General features: G+C 36.1%; 1 protein-coding gene and 3 pseudogenes across 1 annotated transcript; 3 read left to right on the top strand and 1 right to left on the bottom strand.

Annotated features, from left to right (window-relative positions):
* Positions 1–5622: 5622 nt before the first annotated feature.
* On the top strand, positions 5623–6426 carry LOC138836642 (olfactory receptor 5P76-like; annotated as a pseudogene).
* A 3153-nt stretch (positions 6427–9579) lies between these two features.
* Positions 9580–10524, top strand: LOC138836303 (olfactory receptor 5P6-like). Its single transcript, XM_070034790.1, has one exon. It carries the CDS (start codon positions 9580–9582, stop codon positions 10522–10524), a length of 945 nt encoding a protein of 314 aa, XP_069890891.1.
* Positions 10525–20851: 10327 nt separating this feature from the next.
* Positions 20852–21449, top strand: LOC138836641 (olfactory receptor 5P6-like; annotated as a pseudogene).
* A 2110-nt stretch (positions 21450–23559) lies between these two features.
* On the bottom strand, positions 23560–23827 carry LOC138836302 (E3 ubiquitin-protein ligase RBX1 pseudogene; annotated as a pseudogene).
* Positions 23828–25944: the final 2117 nt, after the last annotated feature.

Below are 25944 nucleotides of genomic sequence, written 5' to 3'. Positions count from 1 at the left end.
TGTTTCTCTGCTTCTATTTCCTTAGATGTCAACGCTTGATAATAGAAGTCCTTCTCAGTGGGCGGTTGAACATCTTAAATTAACTAAGACAGTAAAACTATTCTTTGTGCTATTTATTGCTTTCATATTATTAACATTATCCAATATGTAATAATACTTGTGTGTGCTGAACATGACTTTTAATATTGTTCTAAATCCATGACTTTTACCATCTTTTGGGTACAGCTTATATAAAGCAAAATGTTCCATTATTAGCTACTGAAAACTGCATAAGGCTGTATAATTCTAGCACCTATTATGACACAGAATATTATCACCATCCACCCAGTTCTCTGGTCCTGCTCTACAGAAGCATCTACTATTCTAGTATTTTTCACTATTGTTTAGTTAAAAATTTCATACTATTGAGATAATATAATACATCCTTTTTCTGGTGCTAGTCATGGGGCTTGAACTCAGGGCCAGGGCTCAGATTCCTGAGCATTTTTGCTCAAGGCTAGCTCTCTACCACTTAGAGTCACAGTTGTATTTCTGGTTTTGTTTGGTAGGTAGTTGAAGATAAAAGTCTCATAGACTTTCTTGTCCCAGCCTGTTTTGAATTGTGATTCTCAGATCTCAGTGTCTTTAGTACCTAGGGTTACAGGTGTGAGCCACGGGTGCCTGGCCAGTATGTCATTTTTTATTTAAGGTAATCCTACTCTCAGTCAACATGCTTATGAAACTCATTCATGTTATTGTGTCTCAGTGGTGTTCTTGCCCTTTCTTGCTGCTATATTCTAATATGTCAGGGTGTATGGCCATTTTTCTATAAATGGCAACATGAGTTGTTTCCATTTTGTAGAAGAATGCTAGCTATTAAAGTTGGCAAAAAAGTGAAAACTTCAGTAGAGAAAAATCAGTGAAATCTAAAGCTGTTTCTTTAAGATTGTCAACAAAAATTTTAAGCCTTTAGCTAGACTGAGTAAAACAAAAAGAGACAACTCAAATTGTTTGGGTAAAAAGGTATAAGAAAAAACAAAGGAGGGGGTAAAAATGCTCAACAAGAAATGTACTGGGAAGCACAAGTACTATAAAGCAAAATAAAATGAAAACTCAGTCAAAAAAAAAGAAATGTACTGGGATGGTAGGGGAAAAAACAAAGGAGGCAACAATGCTGGATAAGAAATGTACTCATTACCTTGCTCATGTAACTGTGACCCCTTTGTACAGTATTTTCACGATAAAAAACTTAATTAAATTTTTAAAAAAAAATGTAATTACCTTACTTATGTAAACATAACCCCTATGTACAGCATCTTTACAATAAAATAAAATTAAAAAAATAATAAAAGAAAGAACACTGCCAATGACTTCATGAAAATAAGAAGTACTTGAACAAAGACCTGAAAATAAATCAGAAAACTTTGGAGAAAGTAACACACACACACACACACACACACACACACACACACACACACACACACACAGACATGTACAAACACACTTGTTTTCACATTTGTTTAAATGGAGTTGAAAAAAGTACTTTCCTAGGATTTGTAGTAATGTCTTTGTATGGTGCTTATTCTCTCACAGAAGAAGCAGAATCATTAAGAAGTTATGAGGAGGGGCGCTGTGGATGCTGCCACCAGGTGCTAACTGAAGAAGGGCAGAAGTGTAGCTGTGTATAACAATGAAATAGGACTTTTGAAACTGGGACAGTTTTGCTAAAACTAGTTTTAAAATTACAGTGGAGGGGGGGCACGGAATATGGGAAGGGATGGGAAGGGGAAACAAAGGAGGAAGCAACAATGCTTGATAAGAAATGTACTCATTATATTGCCCATGTAATTGTAACTCCTCTATACAGTATTTTCATAATAAAGAATTAAAAAAATTACAGTGGAATTACTCTATTTAATTGTGTACAGGTTCTTGTATATGTTTATGATGACATTCCTTATGTGTTAGTGAAAATAAAATCATTACATTTAGAATTCTTTCATGTAATCCTTGTTTTTCTTTTCCTTTCTGTGAGTCATGGGGATTGAACTCTGGGCCTAGGCAGGCACTGTCCCTGAGGTCTTCAGCTCAAGGCAAGCCCTCTACTACCACTTGAATCACAGTGTTACTTCCTGTTTCATGTCATTTTGTCATCCCAGATTTATCTTGGCAGCAGTTCCATTGTCTCATGGACTCACTGGTGGATGAGAACCTCACTGCAGTGACAAAGCTCATTGTGTTGGGTTTAACACAGGACTGAATTCTTCTAGTCATCTTCATCATTTTCTTATGCATCTACCTGGAGCCAGTACCTGGCAATCTCTGAGCAGTCCTCTTATCAAAGTGTCTACTCAGCTTCACCATTGCGTTTACTTTTTTCTTGAGCAATTTGGCTTTTGCTGACATTGAAATCGAGAGTATATGGCCTCCTTAATAATTGAGAAGTATTCAAGAGAGCAATCTGACATTTTACTCTTCTGGAAGTCACCCTAACATTTTCTGATTAATATTTTCATACACAGTTTTTTTTATTGTGAGAATACCATACAGAGGAGTTACAATTACATGGGCAAGATAACGAGTACATTTCTTATCAAGCATTGTTGCCTCCTCTTTGTTTCCCCTTCCCATGCCTTCCCCTTCTCCCTTCCTTGCCCCACCCGATAATTCCCCCAAAGTTGTAAAGTTCATTTTTCTACATAACGACTTGTACATCTCATTGTTGCAATGGGTCCACCTGTATCCCTAGTTAAATGATTTGTTTTTTCCCTTTCCCCTTCACAAATTATACCAACATCAAATACAGTGAAAGCATGGGTTATACCATGGGGGAGGGACATACAAAGCAACATAGAAATCATCTTATAAATATGTTAGAAACAATTGCATGAAAAGAAAAAAAACCCAAACATTTAATTATATTAAGTCATACTCAGTTTTTAGGCATTAATTTTGTTCCTTCTGGAAGAATAATAGAGATCTTAAGTTGTTTTGATCCTTGAACTTGAACTTAAGTTGTTTTGATCCTTGAACTTGAACTTTACATGGTATTCCAATTCAACTTATTTTAATTTGAGAAGATCATAGAGGGCTTTTTGAAATTGATTGCATTAGTATTTCATTCATATTACTATAACAGTATTTATATAGCATTAATAAGCTTACTAAAGCACTATTTTCTCTTTCAAATGTATAAAATATGAAATAAAATTTAAGTTTTAAATATTTTAAAAATTAAAAATATTATTTTTATTGTTTTGGATTGGTTATGGGTCTTGAACTCTGGGCCTAAGCACTGCCCCTCAGCACTTCAGCTCAAGACTAGCGCTTTGCCAGTTGAGACACAGTGCCACTTCTGGTTTTCTGGTAGTTTATTGGAGATAAGAGTCTCATGCATGGCCTTTCCTGCCTGCTGGCTTTGAAATATGATCCTCAGATCTCAGTCTCCTGAGTAGTTAGGATTAGAGGCATGAGCACTAGAACCTGGCTAAATTTTATTTGTATCTAATATAATTAATCTCATAAAATTTACTTTAAATTTTAATTTATTTTAAATTTTAAATTTAAATTTACTGTCTAATATACTGGTTACTTATAACTCTCATTCTCTCCCTAATTTTGTTTCTTTCTGGTTAAGTTTGAGAAATAATTGTTACTTTTTACTTTTACTTTTTATTTTATTATCAAGCAGTTGTACAACCAGTTTTCAATTCCAAGAATCAGGTTCTGAGTAGAGTGCATCTTCACCAATGTTACCCTTTCCATCATTCTCTCTTAGTTTTTCCCTTTCTAGTTTTACCCTCAAGCTATGTAACTTAATTTTTACCTAATGGACATTGGGTATAATAACTACATTTATTCTCTCTTTTTACTTAAAACAATTTTATCCTGAAATGTAAAACATTCCTGTGACCCTGTAACATGTAGAATTAAGAATATTAAACAAATCTGTTTTCTGGGTGTATTAGATTTTGTGGTTTCTATAATTTAATTTTCATTATTAAATAGTTATATAAGGAACAGAAATCAGATTTTGGGCTTCATATTTGTGACTTACCACTTGCTATGTAATCATGAGCAAGTTCCATATTCTTCTCCAGACTCTGCTTAATTCAGTTCTGCATGATGTACAATATATCATTTTTGGAACATGTAATGTATACATTTATGTATGTGTCTATATGTACACATAATTCAATATGTGTATAATTCTTAGCTGCATACTTATCATTCAAGAAGCATGCCAATATATATGAGCAGCTATTTGAGCCTTCTTTTTAACAGCTTTTCTACTTTTTTTTCTTTCAGTACAGTCAGGTCTCCTTGGGGTTATGATCAACTATTTTGACTTTTTAATTTTCCTTAAAGCTATATATTATATAGAGTTAAGATGCCATTCAGTAGATAATGGATCAAGAAAATGTGGCATATATACACAATGGAATTCTATGCCTCCATCAGAAAAAATGACATTGTCCCATTTGTTAGCAAATGGAAAGACTTGGAAAAAAAATATATTAAGTGAAGTAAGCCAGGCCCAAAGAAACATAGGTCCCATGGTTTCCCTTTTTTGCAATAACTAGTATATGTCTGAGACAAGCAGAAAAGGTCTGATAAGTTGATGTTAGGTGAAATGAGCCCCAAGATAAGGACTCAAATGAGCCCCAAGATAAGGACTCAAATGACTTTTCTTTCTTGCTATTGTTTCTAACATATTTATAAGATGATTTCTTTGTTGCATTTTAAGTCATTCCCCCATGTTATAACCCCTGTTTTCACTGTATTTGATGTTGGCATAATTTGTGGAGGGGAAGGAAAAAACACAAATTGTTTAAATAGGGATACAGGTGGATGCATTACAACAATGAGATATACAAGACGTTATGTGGAAAAATGAACTTTACAACTTTGGCAGGAGTACGGGGGGATGGGAAGGGGAAACAAAGGAGGAGGTAACAATGCTTGATAAGAAATGTACTCATTACCTTGCTCATGTAATTGTAACCCCTCTGTATGGTATTTTCGCAATAAAAAATCTTATTAAAAAAGAAAATATAAATACAAAGGAAAAGAGATAGCATAGGATAAAATTTTGGGGTCTGGTTTTAAATTTATAGTTTAAATTTATAGACAGAATCACCATTCCATGTAAATGCATACTGGTACACGAATATGTTTATGATGATTGTCGATATGTATTAATGAAAATGAAATAATTGCATTTATAATCATTTAATGCAATCTGTTCATCCCAGATTTATCTTGGCAGTAGCTCCATTGTCAGATGGATTCCCTGGTGGATGGGAACCACACTGAAGTAACAGAGTTCATTCTATTGGTCTTAACATATGACCCAGTCCTTTGAGCTATCTTCTTCATCATCATCCTGTGCATCTAGTGGGTGACTGTATCTGGCAGTCTCTGCACAATCCTTCTCATCAGCATCTCCACTCAGCTCGACCAGCCCATGTAGTTTTTTCTGAGCAATTTGGCTTTTGCTTCATGATCTTTTCAACTTCTGGAACACTGAACATGCTGGTTAACATCTTGGTGGAAAGAAAAACAATCGTCTACCTTGCATGTGGCTTCCAGCATGGTTCAACTTGTTTCTTTGGGCTTTTTGAAGGCTTTATTTTAGCTGCCATGGACTCTGATGGCTTTATAGCCATCTGCAACTAACCACTGTATTTAACCAAAATGTCTACACAATTTGTGTGCTGTTAATTATAGTAGCTTTCATAGGTGGATGTTTTATGGCTTCATCCTTTACAATTTCCTGTGTGTGTGTGTGTGTGTGTGTGTGTGTGTGTGTGTGTGTGTGTGTGTGTCTGTGTGTATGTGTGTCCTAGGACTTGAACTCTGGGCCTGGGTGCTGTCCCTTAGCTGTTCAGCTCAAAGCTAGTGCTCTTCCACTTGAGCCATGGCGCCATTTCCGGCTTTTTCTGTTTATGTAGTGCTGAGGAATCAAACCCAGGGCCTCATACGTGCATGGTAAAGCATTCTACCACTGAGCCACCTTCCCAGCCCCACCATTTCTTTTTTTCCTTTAGTTTTCTGTGGGCCAAGTAGAATCAATCATTTCTCTTGTGATTTTTCTCCTTTAGTTGAGCTCTTCTGTCGATGTCAGTATCCTCACAATTACTCCTTCATTTTCTTCTAGTTTTTCATGTTTCCACTGTATCTGTCATAGCCATCTCCTACATCTACATCCTTATCACCATCCTGAAGTTGTGCTTCACTGAGGATGCCAGAAAGTCTTCTCCACTTGCACCTCCCACCCACTGTGGTCACTCTGTCCTATGGGCCAGTTACATTTATTTATATGTGGCCCAAATCCAGCTACTCCACTGACCACAAAAGGTGATATCTGTGTTCTACATGGTGGTTATCCCCAGGTTGAACCCCACATCTACATCCTCAGGAATAATGACACCAACGGGACTCTGAAGAGACAGATTGGGAGGAAAATGTTTTCTTAATGGGACATTACTTTGTACAGTTTCTTATAGCAATTACTTTTCATAGTTGTATTAAAGAGAAGCTGAGTATGTTATCATCATTTCATCATCATCATCAGCAGCAGCAGTATCACCATCCTTGTCATTATTATAATCATTAGCTTTAAGTAGTCATACCACAGAGTTCCATTCAATACAGCAGTTCATAAGTTTGATATGTGTGTTGGTCTTATTGTCCAAGGTGGGTATTTGTTAAAGCTTTGGTCCCTAGGATTGTGCTATTAGGAGAGGACTGCAGGGAGGTGGGAGGTGCTGGTGAGGAAGTCCTGGTAGCATCATTCAGTGGAGAGCATCTTATGTAACTGAAACTTCTTGTATATCTCTTATATGATAACAATAAAATGATGTTTAAAAAGGTGGTACAAGTTGTAAGCCTTGAGGTTGCATGTGGAATGGCCAAAAACCATGATTATCTCAGGGTGAACTCAGTATACAAATAGATAACCCAAACCTTAGTTAGTCCCATCAAACACAGTGAAAAGTATAACCAGATAAAGAAAACAAGATAACACACATGGGAGCACAGGGAAACAGCAACCACCAAGCTACTGAGACTTTAACGTGAGGAAAGTTTTAATTATTATAGACTATAATATTAATTTGATTATAGAGGAAAAAATGGTTAAAACCATCTATTTTTAATCTCAGATACCTAATAATTGGGAATCTGTTAGCATCCTGTATACTGGATTTGGTGGTTCAAAAGCTGTTACCATGATCGACAATGACCGTCACTGTGAATGTCTTTTGAAATACCATGAGAAAAAGAAACAGGAAATCAAGGGTCTCATGAACAACCATATGGAATGGTTATAGCTAATGCTAGATTTTATACTTGACAGTTAACACTATTTCTTTGTCCTACATATTAAGGTACTTATGATTCTTATAATTTTATCAGACTATTTGGCCAATTATATACCCTAGTAAATGTTAAACAAAGATGATAGGTCTATGCATGAAGAACAAGATAGAAACAAATAAATTGACCACAAGAGAATTGGTAATATCTTGAAAGATCATGTTTGTTATGAGAATTGAGTTGTCCAATATTCACTGGAGAACCTGAAAATGCTCCATGATGCTTTTGCATTCATACTTAAATCTCTAGCTTCACTGGGGATTTAGACCCAAAGGAAAAAAAATATATTTCAGGGTATATGACCACTGTGACTTTGTGCTGCTACTCAAAGGTGAATGTGTTCTCATTCCAAGAGGTAAGAGTTTGGGTTATGTTAAGACTTTTGTCTCTTGAGTTTCACTTGCTTAACCACAAGACAGAAACTCACATGATCCCAAACTTGACACTCAGAAAATGCTAGCTTTGAGATGCTTAGACTTGTGCTGATACTTAAAATTAATTAGAAGATTTACATATAAAGGTATACAAATCTTTTCAGAAACACTTATTTGTTTACACATATGAGTTTTTTTTTTTGGGTCCGGTTGTGGGGCCTGAACTCTGGGCTTGGGCACTGTCCCTCAGCTCTTCAGCTCAAGGCTAGCGCTCTACCACTTGAGCCACAGCTCCACTTCTGGCTTTTTTCTTATATGGTGCTGAGGAATCGAACCCAGGGCCTCAGGCATGCAATGCAAGCGCTCTACCACTGAGCCAACTTCCCAGCCCCACACATATGAGTTTTTAAGGGTGTATAAAATGTTTAGTACATACATTCAGCAGATTTAGAGTTTAGGATCAATATAGCCTCAAGTCAGAGATCGTTCTTAAACTTTTCAGTATGTACTGTTACACAAATATATATCACTTCCAAAGTTCCTTTTCATCACGTTAAAAATTTCCACTGAGAAATTATTATTACAGTAGAAAGTTATTTGTTTTATTTGAATGAACTTACTTTATATTGATTTTAAGGGAATTTTTTGCACAGCGATTGCATTGGCATTTCAGTGTATTTGCTAAAACACTATTATCTATTTCAAATAGATAAAAGTATCCATGAAACTTGAACAGTTGATGAAATAATAAGTTACCTCCTTTATAGCACTAATATAGAATGTATATTTGGTTTCAGAAATATTTGTATGACTTCTGAGAAAGGGTACATTTAACTGATGGCTATCTTGAAAGGTAAAACAACCTGGGCAATTCACATGTTAGCATTAAGAAGATTGCAGAAATCTGTTTTACATTAATTGCTGGATGTATTGGACTTGGTGCTTACTATAATTTAATTTTATTATTGCATAGTAACAAAGAAAGGTTACATATTTGTAACTGGCACTTACCCAAATACAATTATGTAAATTGAATATGTAACTTCTTGTGTAATCATAAGCGAGTTACATAGTCTTCACTAAACTCTTCTAACTCTCTTCTACATGATAAAGAATATGATATTAGCTGGATGCTACTGGCTTATGCCTGTAATCCTAGCTACTCAGGAGGCTGAGATCTGAGTATCAAAGTTCAAAGTCAGCCCAGGTAGGAAAGTGCATGAGATTATCATCTCCACTTAAGCACCAAAACCCTGGAAGTAGTGCTGTGACTGAATTGATAGAACACTAGAAGTCTCAGGGACATTGCCAAGGACTGACATACCTATGCAAAAATATCATTTTTGTGACATATAATGTAATATATGTGTAACACATAGTTCAATAGGTATATAATTCTTAACTGCATATTAAGAATTTAGCAAGCATATATATTTATGTGTATGCATATTTACCAACTATGTAAATATATCTTAACTGCAATCTGGATTTCCATACAATAACGTATTTATATATTTTTTCCTATCTGTGTACTCAGTCTTCCTTGTGGTTTTGTTCATTTGTTTTGGATTTTATTTTACTTTAAAACCTTACATTATGTAGATTTAAGAAAACATAAATAGGAAGGGAAAGAAAGAATATAGATAGAATTTTGAGGGTTGTTTTGCTAAAATCAATTTTAAAATTATGGATGAAAACATCTTTCCATGCAAATGTGTACTGTACTGCTACTTAAATATGCTTATGATGACATTCAAGAAAAATGACACTAAGAAAAATGAAGTCATGAAATTTTTCATGTAATGTATTCATACTAGATTTGTCCTGGCAGGAGCCCTATTATCTGATGGATTCCCTGGTGGATGGGAACCACACCACAGTGACAGAGTTCATTCTATTGGGCTTAACACGTGATCCAGTCCTTCGAGTCATCCTCTTCATCATCATTCTGTGCATCTACCTGGTGACCATAGCTGGAAATCTCTGCACAATCCTTCTCATCAGAGTCTCCACTCAGCTCCACCACCCCATGTACTTTTTCCTCAGCAATTTAGCTTTTGCTGACATGGGCCTTTCATCTTCTGTCACACCCAACATGTTAGTTAACTTTCTGGTGGACAAAAACATGATCTCCTACCATGGATGTGCCATCCAGATGTGTACAGCTTTCCTTTTTGGGCCACTTGAGTGCTGTCTTCTGGCTGCCATGGCCTATGATCGCTTTGTGGCCATCTGCAACCCACTGCTGTATTCAACCAAAATGTCCACACAAGTTTGTTTCCAGTTACTTATAGTAGCTTTCATAGGTGGTTGTTTCAATTCTTCATCCTTTGCTATTTCTTTCGTTTCTCTAGTGTTCTGTGGGTCAAACATAGTGAATCATTTCTTCTGTGATTTTGCTCCTCTACGCGAAGTTGCCTGTTCTGAAGTTAATGCCTGTATACTTCTGGCCACATTTGCTGCTTCCTCCATCCTTGTGATCACAGTGATTGTCATAGCCGTCTCCTACATCTACATCCTCATCACCATCCTGAAGATGCGCTCCACAGAGGGCCGCCAGAAAGTCTTCTCCACCTGCACCTCCCACCTCACTGCAGTTGCTCTGTTCTATGGGACAGCTATGTTTGTTTATGTGATGCCCAAATCCAGCTACTCCACTGACCAGAACAAGGTGATATCTGTGTTCTACATGGTGGTGATCCCCATGTTGAACCCCCTCATCTACAGTCTCAGGAATAATGAGATCAAGGGGGCTCTGAAGAGAGAGCTTGGGAGGAAAGTGTTTTCTTAGTCAGGTTTGGTATTTTCTAATCTTCATTATAGAAATGTCTATGTAATTCTATTTTTAACTTTTTCAAGACTTTCCATATTGATTTCTATAGTGATTAGACTAACTTACATGTCTACCAACAGTGTGTAAGCATTCCTTTTCCCCATATCCTTGATAATTCTTTTTCCTCAAGGATAGTTATTTTGACTTCATTGAAATGAAATCTTAATTTAGTTTTGATTTGTATTTACCTGTTAGCTACAGAAGTGGAAGTTTTTTTACATGTATTTATTGGTCATTGGCACCTCTTCATTTGAAAAATATCTGTTAAATTAAAAAACGAGCAGTATGTATAAGTATATGTAAAAGTAAACTGACTTTCTGAGATGATCCTGCAATCATCCATACATAATTAAATTACCTATTGAGAAATTTTTAGTAAGCATGGTTCATTTTGAGATCCTGTCCCAACCAAGAGGTTTGATGTTATGATATAAAATCTCACTGAATTTATGATTAAGAATATGAACTGTGTTTGTAAAACAAAATTTGTTAACAATTCTTTAAAAGTCTTTTCACCCCCCCAAAAAGTGTTTACTAGAATGTATTAGTTTGGATCTTAAGCTCCCTGATTTTATGACCATAAAATTAGTTAATTTCAATTCTTTCTGTGATTTTTGGTGGTAGTTGAAAAGATGAGGAGCTAAGAAGGGGATCTTTAACACACTGATTAAAGGCATTCTCCCTGCAGAGTTACAGTGACACAGATATTTTTCCTTTTGTAAGCTTTCTTCATTCCTCTTGGTTCCTTTTTTGTGTTTTATGTCCACTATTATATTTTAATGTATTCTGTCTATGAGCTTATTATTTCTTTCTTCTGTTTGATCTACTCTCTTGGTCATGTATTCTATCACATTTTTAATGTGATAAAGCATGTCTGGTTGATTTATTTTTTATTATTTCAAAATATAATATTTTGAGCTGGGTACTGCTGGCTTATACCTGTAATCCTAGCTACTCAGAAGGCTGAGATCTGAGGATTGTGGTTCAAAGCCAGCTTAAGCAGGAAAGTATGTGAGACTAGTATCTCCAATTAGCTATCCAAAATCCTGGAAATGGAGTTGTTGCTCAAGTGATAGAGTGCTAGCCTTGAGTAGAAAAACTCAGGGACTGTATTCAGGCCCCGTACTGCTTGCCTCCCAATACACATGTGTACACACACACACACACACACACACACACACACACACTATATATATATATATATATATATATATATATATATACATACACACACACACATATATACATGTGATATATATATATATATACATGTGATATTTGTAAAACCTCATTTGTTAATAGTTATATCATTTTGTCAAATACTTTTTTCAAAAGAAGGTAAATACTACAAAGTCCATAGTGATATGTTTTTTATATGATCTGAAGATCTTATACAATTTTTCTGAGGCTTTGCTACTGCCCATACAACATGTAGCACATTTCTCAAAAATACTGTTCAGTCAGGATTTTTATATTTCTCCTATGATCCAGAGTGAAAACTAATCGGTGTATTTGTCCACAATTCTAACTGAAGCTGCATGACATTTAACAAGCCTGATCATATTTATTGTTACTGTCAGGGAAAACAAATTAACAGAATATTTTGACTTTAGGTGAATGAACCCCAAGATAAGTATTCAAATGTTTTTTCTTTCATATGATTGTTTCTCACATATTTATAAGATGATTTCTTTGTTGCTTTGTATGTCCCTCCCCCATGGTATAACCCCTACATTCACTGTATTTGATGTCGGTATAATTGGTGGAGGGGAAGGGAAAAAACATATTGTTTAAATAGGGATACAGGTGACCCATTGCAACAATGAGATGTACAAGTCGTTATGTCAAACTTCACAACTTTGGCTGGGGTGCAGGGGGGTGGGGGAGAAGTAAGGGGTTGGGAGATGGGAAGGGATGGGAAGGGGAAACAAAGGAGGAGGCAACAATGCTTGATAAGAAATGTACTCCCTATCTTGCCTATGTAATTATAACCTCTCTATATGGTATTTTCCCAAAAAATTTTGAGTAATCATTTTGATTACTTCAAATTCTGCCTTAAGGTTCTTAAATTAAATCTACATGTTCTTGCCGGAGTAAACTTAATCTCCTATTAATACATTATGTGTTCATAAACTGCTGATGAGTTTGCTAATATTCTGTAAATTATTTTTGTTAATTTTCATAAAAATGAAGCTGGAGTATAATTGCATTTCTTTTGTGCTTGTTGAGTTTCAGTATCAAGACACCTCAGATGTTATTATTGCATTGAAATATGAACACATTAGTCTCAATAAACCTACACAATAGTGTAATTACTATTTTATTGAATGTGTTTAGTATTTAATATAATTTAATAGTAAGGCATTGCTGTCTGCATTTTTTCACATACGGATTAAAAATTTTAATTAACAATTCAGCCTGCTGGGTTTTTTTTCCAGTTTGAGTCAATTTGAATTAGTTCTATTTTTAAAAATATTCTTCAGCTTACCTAAATTATCAATTATTACATACTAGTACTGATAATTACTTATATTCCTAACAATAGCTTTAAAAGCTGTATTTGTATTGCTTTTGACCATTCCCTATTTGGCAATTTGGATTTTGTACTTTCACTTTATTTTTAGATGATAAAAGGTAACAAAATCAGTGTAAGAAAACAAGTATTTATCTATTTTCTCTTTCATTGTATGTTGTCTTTCTGCTTAACTTCTGTTATTAATTTTATAATTACTTTGCCTTTAATATGTGATTCTTTATATTAGTATTCTTTTTACTTGAAATAAAAACACATCTTATTGTTAATATTTCTTTATATACAAATTAGTTTATAAATTGCTGAGTTTTGTATCTAGAATTTTTCTCATCAAATTTCCATCTACTCTCTCTCTCGCTCACTCACTCGCTCACTTTATCTCTGTCTATGTTGGATGTTCATGAGCCTCTTGCTTTACTTCATTTCTCACATTCACTCAAATGATATGCATAGTGCTTATAGTGTATATCCATCTGTTCTTGATATGTATGGTGACAGCCTCAGGGCGCACAGGTTCAGCCTGGGATGCATAGAAACTCTACATTTTAAGCCTCAGAAACTCAGGAACTGAAGAGGTGGAGCCTTCATTCCCTTTTTCATAAAGTAGTTTGTTGACTGCGTTGATTATCATGTATCTATGTACTAAAACGTAAGTGTTGCTTAGTATTTCCATTGGCTCTACTTCTTGGTGTCTTGGCTTCTTTGAGCTGGGAATACTTATCTTAATAATTGATAGAATTAATTACAGTTTTGATCATTTATTTGCATATTCATTTTACCTTGATGCAATATTAGTTTTCTCATGTTAGAGGTTTGATTATCTTGCGATATGAGACTTCCTAGAGCTCTATGGCTGCATATCTGTGCAAGGCCTGATTACTTCCCATTTCCCTTTGCTGAAGATATAAGTGAAATGTACATTCACCTAGCTTTTATTTTATTACTTTGTCTCGGTTATAGAAAAATAATACAAAATCTACAGCTTGTACCAGTGCCCTGTGGTAGTGAGACATTTTTCTGACTTGTCAAGTTCTGTTGTCACAAAGTAATACCTCAGTGCTAAGTATATTTTCTGTGTTTTCCTATTGACTGGTAATGCAATTCCTTATTTTCTGTAAGTCAAATATAGTTAAAATATCCTTAACATTTCATCATTTCTTCCAATTGTGCTCACTATGGGATTAATTAAAATAACCAAAGCTGACATTGTTGGACAGGAACCAACCCACAAGTAAATTTCATGTATATGAGTGGGATATTACATGTTAGGTAGTGGTTAGCCAAGGAAATTCCAGGAAGTGTTTGGTCCATGGCTAGCAACATATTGCTTTTAAAGGGTACAAACAACCAGATACAAATCTATAATACTGTCACATCTATCATACTGTCACATCTATCATACTGTCTGGTTATAGAAAGCCACATACAAGGTACCAAAATATATTACCAGCCTCCAGCTCAGATCAGTTTGAGTGACCAAGAATTACCTTTGTATTATTAACATGTCATTTTAATCTGGTTGTAATTAGATCTTCTTCCTCCTTCAGTCTTTGTGTGTTTTACTTGGGTAGTTGTGGGTAGATGCTTGCCCAGAATAGTTCTGAAGTCATAATTCTTCCATAGCTTTAATGTCAATAACTCTTTGTGCCTATTCCAGCGAGGTCCCCTGGCCCCCCTGCATGTCAATAAAAGCCTGTGCTATGGCAAAAGGAATGATAGTTTTGACTTCTTTTTCTGAGTTGACTTACTTTCACCCCTGAAAGTGCCTTTCTAGCCTAATAAACTTCACTATTCATAATAAATGGTGCTTTTTACTACTCTGAAGCAAAGGGACATTGTGTTTTCCAGAAATTGTGGCCACCAGAAACCTTCCCTCTAAGTACTTCTGCCAATATATCAATACCTAAATCCATACCTTTTAATATTGTCCTAAATCTATGACTTGTAACATCTTTTGGGTATGGCTTATGTAAAGTAAAATGTACCATTATTAGCTGCTGAAAACTGCATAAGGCTGTATGAGTCAAGCACCTATCATGATACAGACATTTCCATCCACCCAGTTCTCAGGTCAGACATCAGTCCTGCTTTACACAGCAATCTACTATTCTCATAGTTTTTCACTATAGTTTAGTTTAAAAAATCCACACAACTGAGATAATAGCATGTATCTTTTCTTGTTGTTTCTAGTCCTGGGGCTTGAACTCAGGGCCAAGGAATTGTCCCTGAGCATTTTTTTTTTTTTTGCTGAAGGCTAACTCTCTACCACTTCAGCCACAGCTCTACTTCTGGCATTGTTTGGTAGCTAATTGGAGATAGACGTCTCATGGAGTTTCCAGCCTTGGCTGACTTTGAACTGTGATCCTCAGTTCTAAGCCTCTTGCTTGAGTAGCTCGGTTACAGGTGTAAGCCATGAGTGCTTTGCCAGGAAATCCTTTATAATTTTGTTTTATTTATTTATTTATATATTTATTTTGGGTCCTGTCGTGGGCTTGAACTCTGGGCCTGGGCACTGTCCCTCAGCTCTTCAGCTCAAGGCTAGCACTCTACCACTTGAGCCACAGAGCCACTTCTTGCTTTTTTTTTCTGCTTATGTGGTGCTGAGGAATTGAACCCAGGGCCTCATGCATGCAAGGCAAGAGCTCTACCACTGAGCCACCTTTCCAACCCCTCCTTTTTTATTTTGCATAATACTATTCTCAGTCAGTATGCTTGTGAAACTCATTCATGTTATTGCGTATCAATAGTGTTGTTGCCTTCTGTTGCTGCTATATTTTAATATGTCAGGGTTTATGGCCACTTCTCTATAAACAGCAACTTGAATTGTTTTCATTTTGTAGTTAAGAAGAAAGCTAGCTATGAGACTGGTGTTAGCAAAAAAGAGAAAAATTCAATAGAGAAAAATCAGTGAAATCTAAAGCTGTTTCTTTGACACTGCCAATAAAATTTATAAGCCTTTAGTTAGACTGAGTAAAACAAAAAGGGAGAACTCAACTTATTTGGGTAAAAAAGAAAAGAAAGAAGACTACTGTCAAAGATTTCATTCAAGCTTGATAAGAAATGTACTCATTATCTTGCCCACGTAATTGTAACCCCTCCGTACAGTATTTTCACAATAAAAAGGACTTCATTCAAATAAAAATCACTTTAACAAGGGACTGAAAATAAATCAGAAAACTTTGGAGAAACACAAACACACACACACACACACACATACATACACATACACACAGAAACGCACGCACTCTCACACATACAGACATGAACACACATTGCCATTTTTGTGCAAGTCTAGTGTCATTAAGTACTTTCTTAGTGTTATTAGTAATTTCTTTGTATGCTCTTACAGAGGAAGCAGAGTCATTAAGAAGAAGTTAGGAGGAGGGGCACTGTGGGTGCTGCCCCCAGGTGCTAACTGAAGAGTGTAGCTGTGTATAACAATGGCTTAGGCCTATTGAAGCTGGTAGTTATTTTTGTGCAATTACTTTCTTGGATCTGTCTTATGGAGGGCAAGGGACACACCCTTCAGTTTCCTTTAGGACTGAGTGCTAATGTTCATACATAGACTCGTTTAGAATTGCTTTGGCTGAAAGGAAGGTAATTAACTAAAGAAGTCTCTGAGCGTGTGATCTGACACTCATCATGGCCCATCGCCACCTGCTGAATAATATAGTGACTTAAAATAGCAGCAAAATGCCCAACTGTGACAAATTTAGACCAGTTTGAGGTACCATTTATGGTCTAGTGTTCCCCATGGACTAAGACTAAAGAGGAAAGACTATACTTTAGCCAACCCCACTTTAAAAAAATTTTTTTTATTGTGAAAATACTGTACAGAGGGGTTACAATTACATGGGCAAGATAATGAGTACATTTCTTATCAAGCACTGTAGCTTCCTATTTTGTTTCAACTTCCCATCCCTTCCCATCCTTCCCCAGCCACCCACCAAGCCTCCTCCCCCCACCAAAGTTGTAAAGTTCATTTTCCACATAAGGACTTGTACATCTCATTGTTGCAATGTGTCCACCTGTATCCCTATTTAAATGTTTTTTCCCTTCCCCTCCACAAATTATACAGACATCAAATACAGTGAAAGCAGGGGTGATACCATGGGGGACATAAAAATCAACAAAGAAATAATCTTATAAATGAGTTAGAAACAATCGCATGAAAGAAAAAAAACATTTGAATACATATCTTAGCGTTCATTTCCCTAACCTCAACTTATCTGACCTTTTCTGCTTGTCTCAGACATATACTAGTTATTGCAAATAAGGGAAACCATGGGACATATGTTTCTTTGGGCCTGGCTTACTTCACTTAATATAATTTTTTCCAAGTCTTTCCATTTCCTAACAAATGGGGCAATGTCATTCTTTCTGATGGAGGCATAAAATTCCATTGTGTATATATACCACATTTTCTTGATCCATTCATCTACTGAGGGGCATCTGGGTTGGTTGCATATCTTAGCTATGGTAAATAATGCTGCAATAAACATAGTTGTGCTGGTAGCTTTAGTGTGGTCTTGTTTGTGATCATTTGGGTAAATGCCAAAAAGTGGGATTGCTGGGTCATAAGGGAGTCATATGTGGAGTCTTTTGAGGAACCTCCATACTACTTTCCAAAGTGATTGAACAAATTTACACTCCCACCAACAATGCAGTAAGGTTCCCTTCTGTCCACATCCCCTCTAGCATCTGTTGTTATTAGAGTTCTTGATTATAGCCATTCTAACTGGGGTGAGGTGGTATCTCAATGTTGTTTTGATTTGCATTTCTTTTATGACGAGGGAGGTTGAGCATTTCTTCATGTGTCTATTGGCCATCCTTCTTTCTTCTTCAGAGAAGTTTCTCTTTAAGTCTTTAGACCACTTATTTATTGGGCAGTTGTTTCTTTGAGGATTTGTTGTTGGGGGATTTAATTTTTTGAGTTCCAGGTATATTTTAGATACGAGGCCCTTGTCCGTTGTATGGCTAGTGAAGATCTCTCCAAATTCATGGGCTTTCTATTGATCTTGCTAGCTATGTCCTTTGCCATGCAGAAGCTCTGCAATTTCATGCAATCCCATTTGTCCAACCTTTCTTTGATTTGTTGTTTCTGAGTCTCTATTAAGAAAATTTTGGCCTGTGCCAAGGGGACCTAGGGTTTCTCCTATTCCATCCTGAAATGTTTTCAGAGTGTCTGCTTTGATTCTGAGGTCTTTGATCCATTTGGAGTTGATTCTGGTGCAGGGTGATATATAAGGATCTTGCTTTAGTTTTCTACAAGTAGTTAACCAGTTTTGCCAGCACCATTTACTGAAGAGGCTGTCTTTCTTCCATTCTATTTTTAAGCTCCCTTATAGGTCTGTAGGTTCATTTCTGGGTTTTCAATTCTATTCCACTAATCCTGAGTTCTGTTCTTGTGCCAGTATCAAGCTGTTTTGATTACTATGGCTTTGCAGTAGTGAGTTTGAAATTTGGTATTGGTATTCCTCCAACACTGTTCTTTCTGTTGAGGATCATTTTTGCTATTCGGGGTCTTTTATTGCTTCATATGAAATTTTGGATTGCCTCTTCTATTTCCTTGAATAATGAGTTTGGAATATTGATAGGTATCACATTGAATTTGTAGATAGCCTTGGGAAATATTGCCATTTTCACGATGTTGATCTTTCCAATCCAGGAGCATGGGAGTTTTTTTTTTTTTTTGCCACATTCTAAGTTCTGTTTTGATTTCCTTTTTCAAGTTTTTAAAATTTTCATCATAGAGGACCTTCACTTCTTTGATTAAGTTAATTCCTCGGTATTTTATTTTTTGTGGGGCTATTATGAATGGAGTTGCTTTCCTAATTTCAGCCACACTTTTCTCAATGTTGGCATACAGAAAAGCCATTGGATTTTGAGGGTTAATTTTATACTCTGCTACTTTGCCCAAGTTTTGAATCAACTTGAGTAATTTGGGAGTGGAGTCTGGGCCAATCCCACTTCTTTATGCAATGTCTCTCCTTGAATTGTCCTCCTCTCTCATTCTTACCTGGCACTTCAGACACATATCTTTGCATTACTTTTTATATTTTTGCTCTACTATTTCTTCTTAAAAGTCCATCACACCTAATATTAGTAATGTAGTAATTTACAGAAAATGTGAAGATTCTGAGACTGTATATATATTTTCTCATGGTACCTTTTGAGGCATTGTCATATGTCTTACATTTATATGAAATCACCAGAAGGAGTAGTACTATTTTATTTGGTTATTTGGTTCTTGAGTTTAATGTTATGTTTACATTAACCAGGTATCTTCCATTTTATATATTCTACCCTTTCAGTTAGAGACTAGAATTAGAGATTACTGTTCTTTCCTAATGTTTACCTTCTTGACTGCATAGTCAGGTTAGTACTGGAGTAACATGTACTGGATTGCTCTAGTACATGTGAGATGGTCTTTTAGAATAATCTGTTTCATATTCAAGGGAATGGTGTGTATGAATTGAATTTAAGCTTCCATTATTTGGGATAATGTTTGGGGACTGCAACTGATGCATGTGGTTTGAGAGGCTGCTGATGGCTTCCCCTAAGGCAGAAAGTTTCAGACAAGGAGAGGAGACGTTAGTGAACAGTACTGGAAACAGGAAACTGACATTGGGAATTGAAATCCTTTAGTACAAATTGCTTGAAACCTTTGGTCTCAGCTCTCTCATCTGTGAACGAGGATACTAAATGGAACTACCTCATAAAATTGCCAAGGATTTAAAATGTGTTATGTGCTAAGCATACTTGTTAAACTCATAAATGGAACTTGGAAGGATGTTGATTCTCGCATTGTAGTGTTGATAAATTTCTCCCTTAGGAGTGGGCCTCAGGGGTTTAGAGAGGAGATTTTAAAGTGGGGTTTTGAAAAATCAGAGTATGGCTGCATCTTGTGGCTGAAGATTCCGGTGTTCTGTCACAATCCATGTACTTTTTAACACTGTTTCTCTTCTGGAACTCATCCAAACATCTTTCTAATTTTTCTTTCATTATACAGCTTTTGACGTTTCTTTCTACCATGAAAATGTACATGTTTTATTTATTTTTACAATTTTGGTTATTCAAAAGGTAGCTTTACAAGTACCATGTTTCCTGACAGTACTGATTAGCATGTGTTATGGATGTCAGTACATAATATTTAGCAATAGCCGGGCGCTGGTGGCTCACGCCTGTAATCCTAGCTACTCAGGAGGCTAAGATCTGAGGATCTCGGTTCAAAGCCAGCCCGGGCAGGAGAGACTGTGAGACTCCTATCTCCAATAAACCACCAGAAAACCAGATGTGGCGCTGTAGCTCAAGTGGTAGAGCGCTCGCCTTGAGCTGAGGAGCTGAGGGACAGCGCCCAGGCCCAGAGTTCAAGCCCCACGGCTGACCAAAAAAAATATTTAGCAGTAAACACATTGAATGGTTAGAACTCATGTTAGCAATTTATACATGAAATTTAGTGCTGTCTTTATAATGGCAAGATCCACAGTAACCACGGAACTAACATTTATCTAATAGAAAGTCTGGTTAACATTTATTTTTAAGAAAGTTTGGTAAATTTAGAATATAGATGTAGCATAAATACCTAGAAGAGAACAAAAGGATAAATTGACCACTTGAGATTTGGCAGTATTTTGAGGGTTTAGATGTTGAATTTGGATTGCCCTATATCTACAGCACAACTTAATGATGCTCCACACCTTGTGTGTGGCTTCCAGCTTGTTCAACTTGTTTCTTGGGATATTTGAATGCTTTATTTTAGCTGCCATGGCCTATGATGACTTTGTGGGCATCTGCAACCCACTGCTGCATTCAACCAAAACATCTACATGAGTTTGTTTGCAGTTAATTGCAGTAGTTTTCATAGGAGGTTTTCTGAATGCTTACTCCTTTATCCTTTTCTTCTTTGGTTTAATTTTCTGTGGACTCAATAGAGTCAATCATTTCTTATGTGATTTTCTTCCCTTAGTTGATGTATCCTGTTCAGTGGACATCATGTTCACAATTGTTCCCTCATTTACTGCTGGCTCTGTCTTTGTTTCCACAGTGATTGTCACAGCCATCAGCTACATCTACATCCTCATCACCATCCTGAAGGTGCGCTCCACTGAGGGCCACCACAAGGCCTTCTCCACCTGCACCTCCCACCTCACTGCAGTCACTCTGTACTATGGGACAGTTACATTCATATATGATGCCCAAGTCCAGCTATGCCACTGACCAGAGCAAGGTGATATCTGTGCTCTACAATGTGTTGATCCCCATGCTTAAATCCCTCTTCTACAGACTCAGAAATAATGAGATTAAAGGTGTTCTGAAAAGAGATTTTGGTAGAAAAATATTTTCTTAATGAGATATTACTTCATACAGTTTCTTATAGCAATGACATGGCTGTCATATTAAAAGGAAGATGAGTATCTGGTTATCATCATCAATATCATCATTATCACCATCAACATCATCATTGTCTTTAATTATAAGGATGTCTTTTATCATGCAACAGAGTTGCCATTCAACAAAGCAGTCCATAAATTCAATATGTCTTGGTCAATGTCATCCTATCTGTTTTGAAATCTATCCACCAAGGCAGCATTAGTGAATGTGATGATTTTTCAGTAAACATTGGGGTTAAATGTTTGAGTAACTCACTTTTTCAAAGTAAAATATATGTACAGTGAGGCACATAAATTGTGTCACATTAAACAAAATTGTGTTCAATCACTGAAAATGTTTTTTTCTATGGCATCTCTTCATGAGTTTAGACCTTGTTATGGTATGACTCTTCAATATTGCCCAAGGTGGATATTTGTTGCAGCATTGGTCCCGAGTACTGTGCTATTAGGAGATGGTAGAAACATCCAGAGGTTGAGCCTAGTGAAGCTTAGCTCACTGGGGAAGGTACTCCAACTTCTTTGACTTCTCTGTTTTGTTTTCTGACCATGATGTGAATGGTTTTATTCTACTGTGTGTGACAGCATGATATGTCACCAAAAGCCTCAGTCATGGAGCCATCTCATTACTTAGTGAAATTTCCAAACTTGTGAGCCTCCGTAAACCTTTTCAGCATTGAATTTTGTATGTCAGCTACTTTTATTTTTCACAGTAACAGAACATTTACTAACCTTTATTCTTTGGCTGTATTCATTTCATCATCAGATTATTGTTATCATTCCTTGTAGAATTTGGATCCATAGTGCTCTGAATCTATGAATCAATTTTTGGGGAATGGAATTTTTACCTTAATTGTAGTGGGGTTTTTCAGTAAATGAATATGATATTGAATATAGTACCTCTTTCTACTTAAGTCGTTTTTATTTATCTTTTTTAAAATTTGATTTTATTGTAAAGATGCTGTACAGAGGGGTTACAGTTACATGAGTAGGGTAATGACTATATTTCTTGTCGAACATTGTCACCCACTTCTTTGTTTTTTTTTCCCTACTATCCCTTCCCCCCCCCACATCCTCCACTCCTGCCCTTAATTTAATCTTTACATAAATTTTACTGCTATTCATAAATGTATTCCCGAATACTTTGACATAATTTTTTTCAGACAGAAAAAGAGTGTACTGGGGGGGAGAGTACACTGTGGACCTGCAAGTGATGGAGGCATTTGGAGACAGAGGAGATGGAAGAGGATAAAAAGAGAGAAAGAGAAGACCTCTTTGACACATTTTAAATACATTTTATTACACTGTAATTGCACTTTTATTCTTTTAATATTTATCAGTATATAAACATATATTCAACTTTTGTCCTGTTATCTTTCTAGATGCATAAAGTATACGCTTTATACATTTCTTAGAATTTACTGGAGGAACATTGTGAAGAAATGTAGTTTTATTTATTGTTATATGTCTGATTTTATATCATTTTATATTGGCTTTCATGACCTTATTCAATACCTGAGACTTCATTATAGCCTTGAATGAAGATGGTGAAGGTGAAATTCTCTAAGGTTTCTCCAAGCAAATATGAAAATAATTGAATAGTTTACCATGTGGGTGGTCTTTAATAGCACTTTTTTTCTGATTTTTCTTTTCCTTGATTCATTTGTGATTTTCCCTTCTTTTGTATTCTGTTTTTTTCCATTAACATTTTAATCATAAGTCTTTACAAAATTTTTAAACCAATTGATTTAATTATTTTTTGCTACTAAATGTCACATTTTATCTAGAATTAGGTATACACTAATCTGCAGAAAATATAAAGCTCTTGTATTATATTTTCCTCATCCTACCTTGCTTTTATGTCATGCAAGGCAACATCATAGATTTATTTATTTATTTATTTATTTTTAGAATCTAACTGGACTTTAGTTGACACAGAATGCAGAATCACTGCAAAATGAAAAGACAAAGGAGAAAAGACAGCATTCCAGCTAATGCATAATTAAGTAAAGAGGGGTTAGTCACTAAATGAATAACAAAACAGTTAAGCTTGATGGAAGAATCCTTTTTCTAGTGGCCATACTTTTGGAATTACCACTCTCTGTTGTCCAAAAGGCACACCTGCTATATGTTGAGCCAGCAAGAGATTCAATGGAAGTGAAAGGCATGAAAGATCCATAATATGTTTCCTGCAGATGGCACAGTTATCTACCATAATATCCCAGGCCCACCTGGTTACTGCATTCCATGTTGTTACTTCAAAGTGCCTCTTGCCTGTGCTGCTGCTGGTGCCACTCGGGGTGTCCACATCTATTGCTGCCGGCATTTTGGAAACACATGGTCTGTCTGTTTTATTATTTTTTTAATCTGATGAAATGTATGTACTTTAAAGGAATTAGCAGGGAAATTAGTAGAGAATTTAGGTTCATATTATCCATTCTTGTAAGTAAGAGAGTTCTGTTCTTTCCACTAATGTCCATCTTCTTGCTTCTGTAGTACATGTCATTGCCTGAGTCATAGAAAGTCGGGTCTGTCCTGACATGCAAGTCTCAGATGTCCTTCTAGAACAGTCCATTTGAAAGTTCAGTGTGTGCACAGAATTCCAGCCTTCATTATGTGGAGTTGTCTGCAGGGTTCTTAACTCCTTCCACATATGGGAGTGCTGCCATGTGATCTGCAAGGTTGCTGATGGCTTCCCAGAAGGTTTAACATTGCAGCGACTGGGTGGAGTGGGGAGGGGAGAAGCATTAATGTGGAGACTTTAATGGGTATTACCAAAAATGACAGTTGTGGGGAGGCTTCTCATTCCCTCAGCCTAAGTCTTTTGGACTCTCTAAGCTCTGTCCTTTCCTCAGAAAAATGAAGATAATAAACGCAATAAACTGCTGGGTAAAATACTTAGCATAGGAGTTGATATAATGCAAGCTCTGAAGGAATACTGGTTCTTGTGATTATAGTAGTTATAAACCCACAGAATCAAAATGGGGCTCCAGGGATTTAGATTCTATGATGAGGAGCAGTAAGAGAACAAGGGTCAATCAGTCTTCATGTTGAAGATTTGTGTTCTCCCATAATCCTCGTACTCAATAAAGCAATACTTATGTGCTAATGGTCTGACACTTTCTTATCTGGAAGGCATATAGCTGCTTTAAATTGTGCACATATTTATTATCTTTACAGAGCTTCTTGATCCTTTTTGTTATTCACAACAGAGTTTTACATGGAGTTCTACCTCACACGTACCACAGCATATTTTACTGATACCAATCTAAAACACTTGGCAAGAAGGACATATTAAAGCTAAGGTGAACAATTTGTGTCTGAAAATTGTAAGCCATGAGGTTGCATGGAGGAAGGTCAGGAAACTTGATTATCTCAGGGAGAAATCAGTATACAACTATATAACCCAAACTTTATTTGTTCCCATGGATCACAGTGAAAAGTATAACCAGACAAACAAAACAAGATAACACACATGGGAAACAACAACAACAACCAAACTAGTGAGACTTTAAGTTTAGGAGACTTTTAAGTTAGTTATTATAGACCATAATATTAATTAAATTAAAGAGGAAAAGAATGGTTGAAGCCAACTCTTAGTATCAGATACATAATAATTGGGAGTGTCTTACTACTCTGTAAGCTGCATTTGGAGGTTTAAAAGTTGTCACCATGCCCCATAGTGACTGCCACTAAGAATGTCTTTTGGAATACTGTGAGAAAAAGAAACAGGAAATCAAGGGGCTCATGAACAAACATATGGAATGTTTATAGCTAATGCTAGATTTTGTACCTGATGTTTACCACTATTTCTTCATCATACTTATCAAGATATTTATCATTCTTTCCAAAACCAGAAATGAACCTACAGACCTATAGCCATGTAATCTTCGATAAGAGAACTAAAAAAATAGAATGCAAGAAAGACAGACTCTTCAGTAAATGGTGCTGGCAAAATTGGTTAACTACTTGTAGAAAACTAAAGCTAGATCCTTATCTATCACCTGGCACCAGAATTAACTCCAAATGGATCAAAGAAATCGAAGTCAAATTAGGCACTCTGAAAACATTACAGGAAGGAATAGGAGAAACCCTAGGTCTCCTTGGCTCAGGCCGAAATTTTCTGAATAGAGACTCAGAAACACAACAAATCCAAGAAAGGTTGGACAAATGGGATTGCACGAAGCTGCAGAGCTTCTGCATGGCAAAGGACATAGCTAGCAAGATCAATAGAAAGCCCATGAATTTAGAGAAGTTTTCACTAGCCATACAACGGACAAGGGTCTCATATGTAAAATATACTTGGAACTCAAAAAATTAAATCCCCCAAAAACAAATCCTCAAAGACACAACTGCCCAATAAATAAGTGGTCTAAAGACTTAAAGAGAAACTTCTCTGAAGAAGAAAGAAGGATGGCCAATAGACACATGAAGAAATGCTCAACCTCCCTAGCC

The sequence above is a fragment of the Dipodomys merriami genome, unplaced genomic scaffold (genome assembly GCF_024711535.1).
Source record: "Dipodomys merriami isolate MVZ:Mamm:240054 unplaced genomic scaffold, mDipMer1.0.p SCAF_25, whole genome shotgun sequence".
NCBI classification, from domain to species: domain Eukaryota; kingdom Metazoa; phylum Chordata; class Mammalia; order Rodentia; family Heteromyidae; genus Dipodomys; species Dipodomys merriami.
The sequence above is the reverse complement of the archived record's forward strand: the minus strand, read 5'-3'. Positions and strand labels throughout refer to the sequence as shown.

Coding starts and splice junctions, on each gene's coding strand:
- LOC138836303 (XM_070034790.1), top strand. CDS start 9,580: ATGGATTCCCTGGTGGATGGGAACCACACCACAGTGACAGAGTTCATT.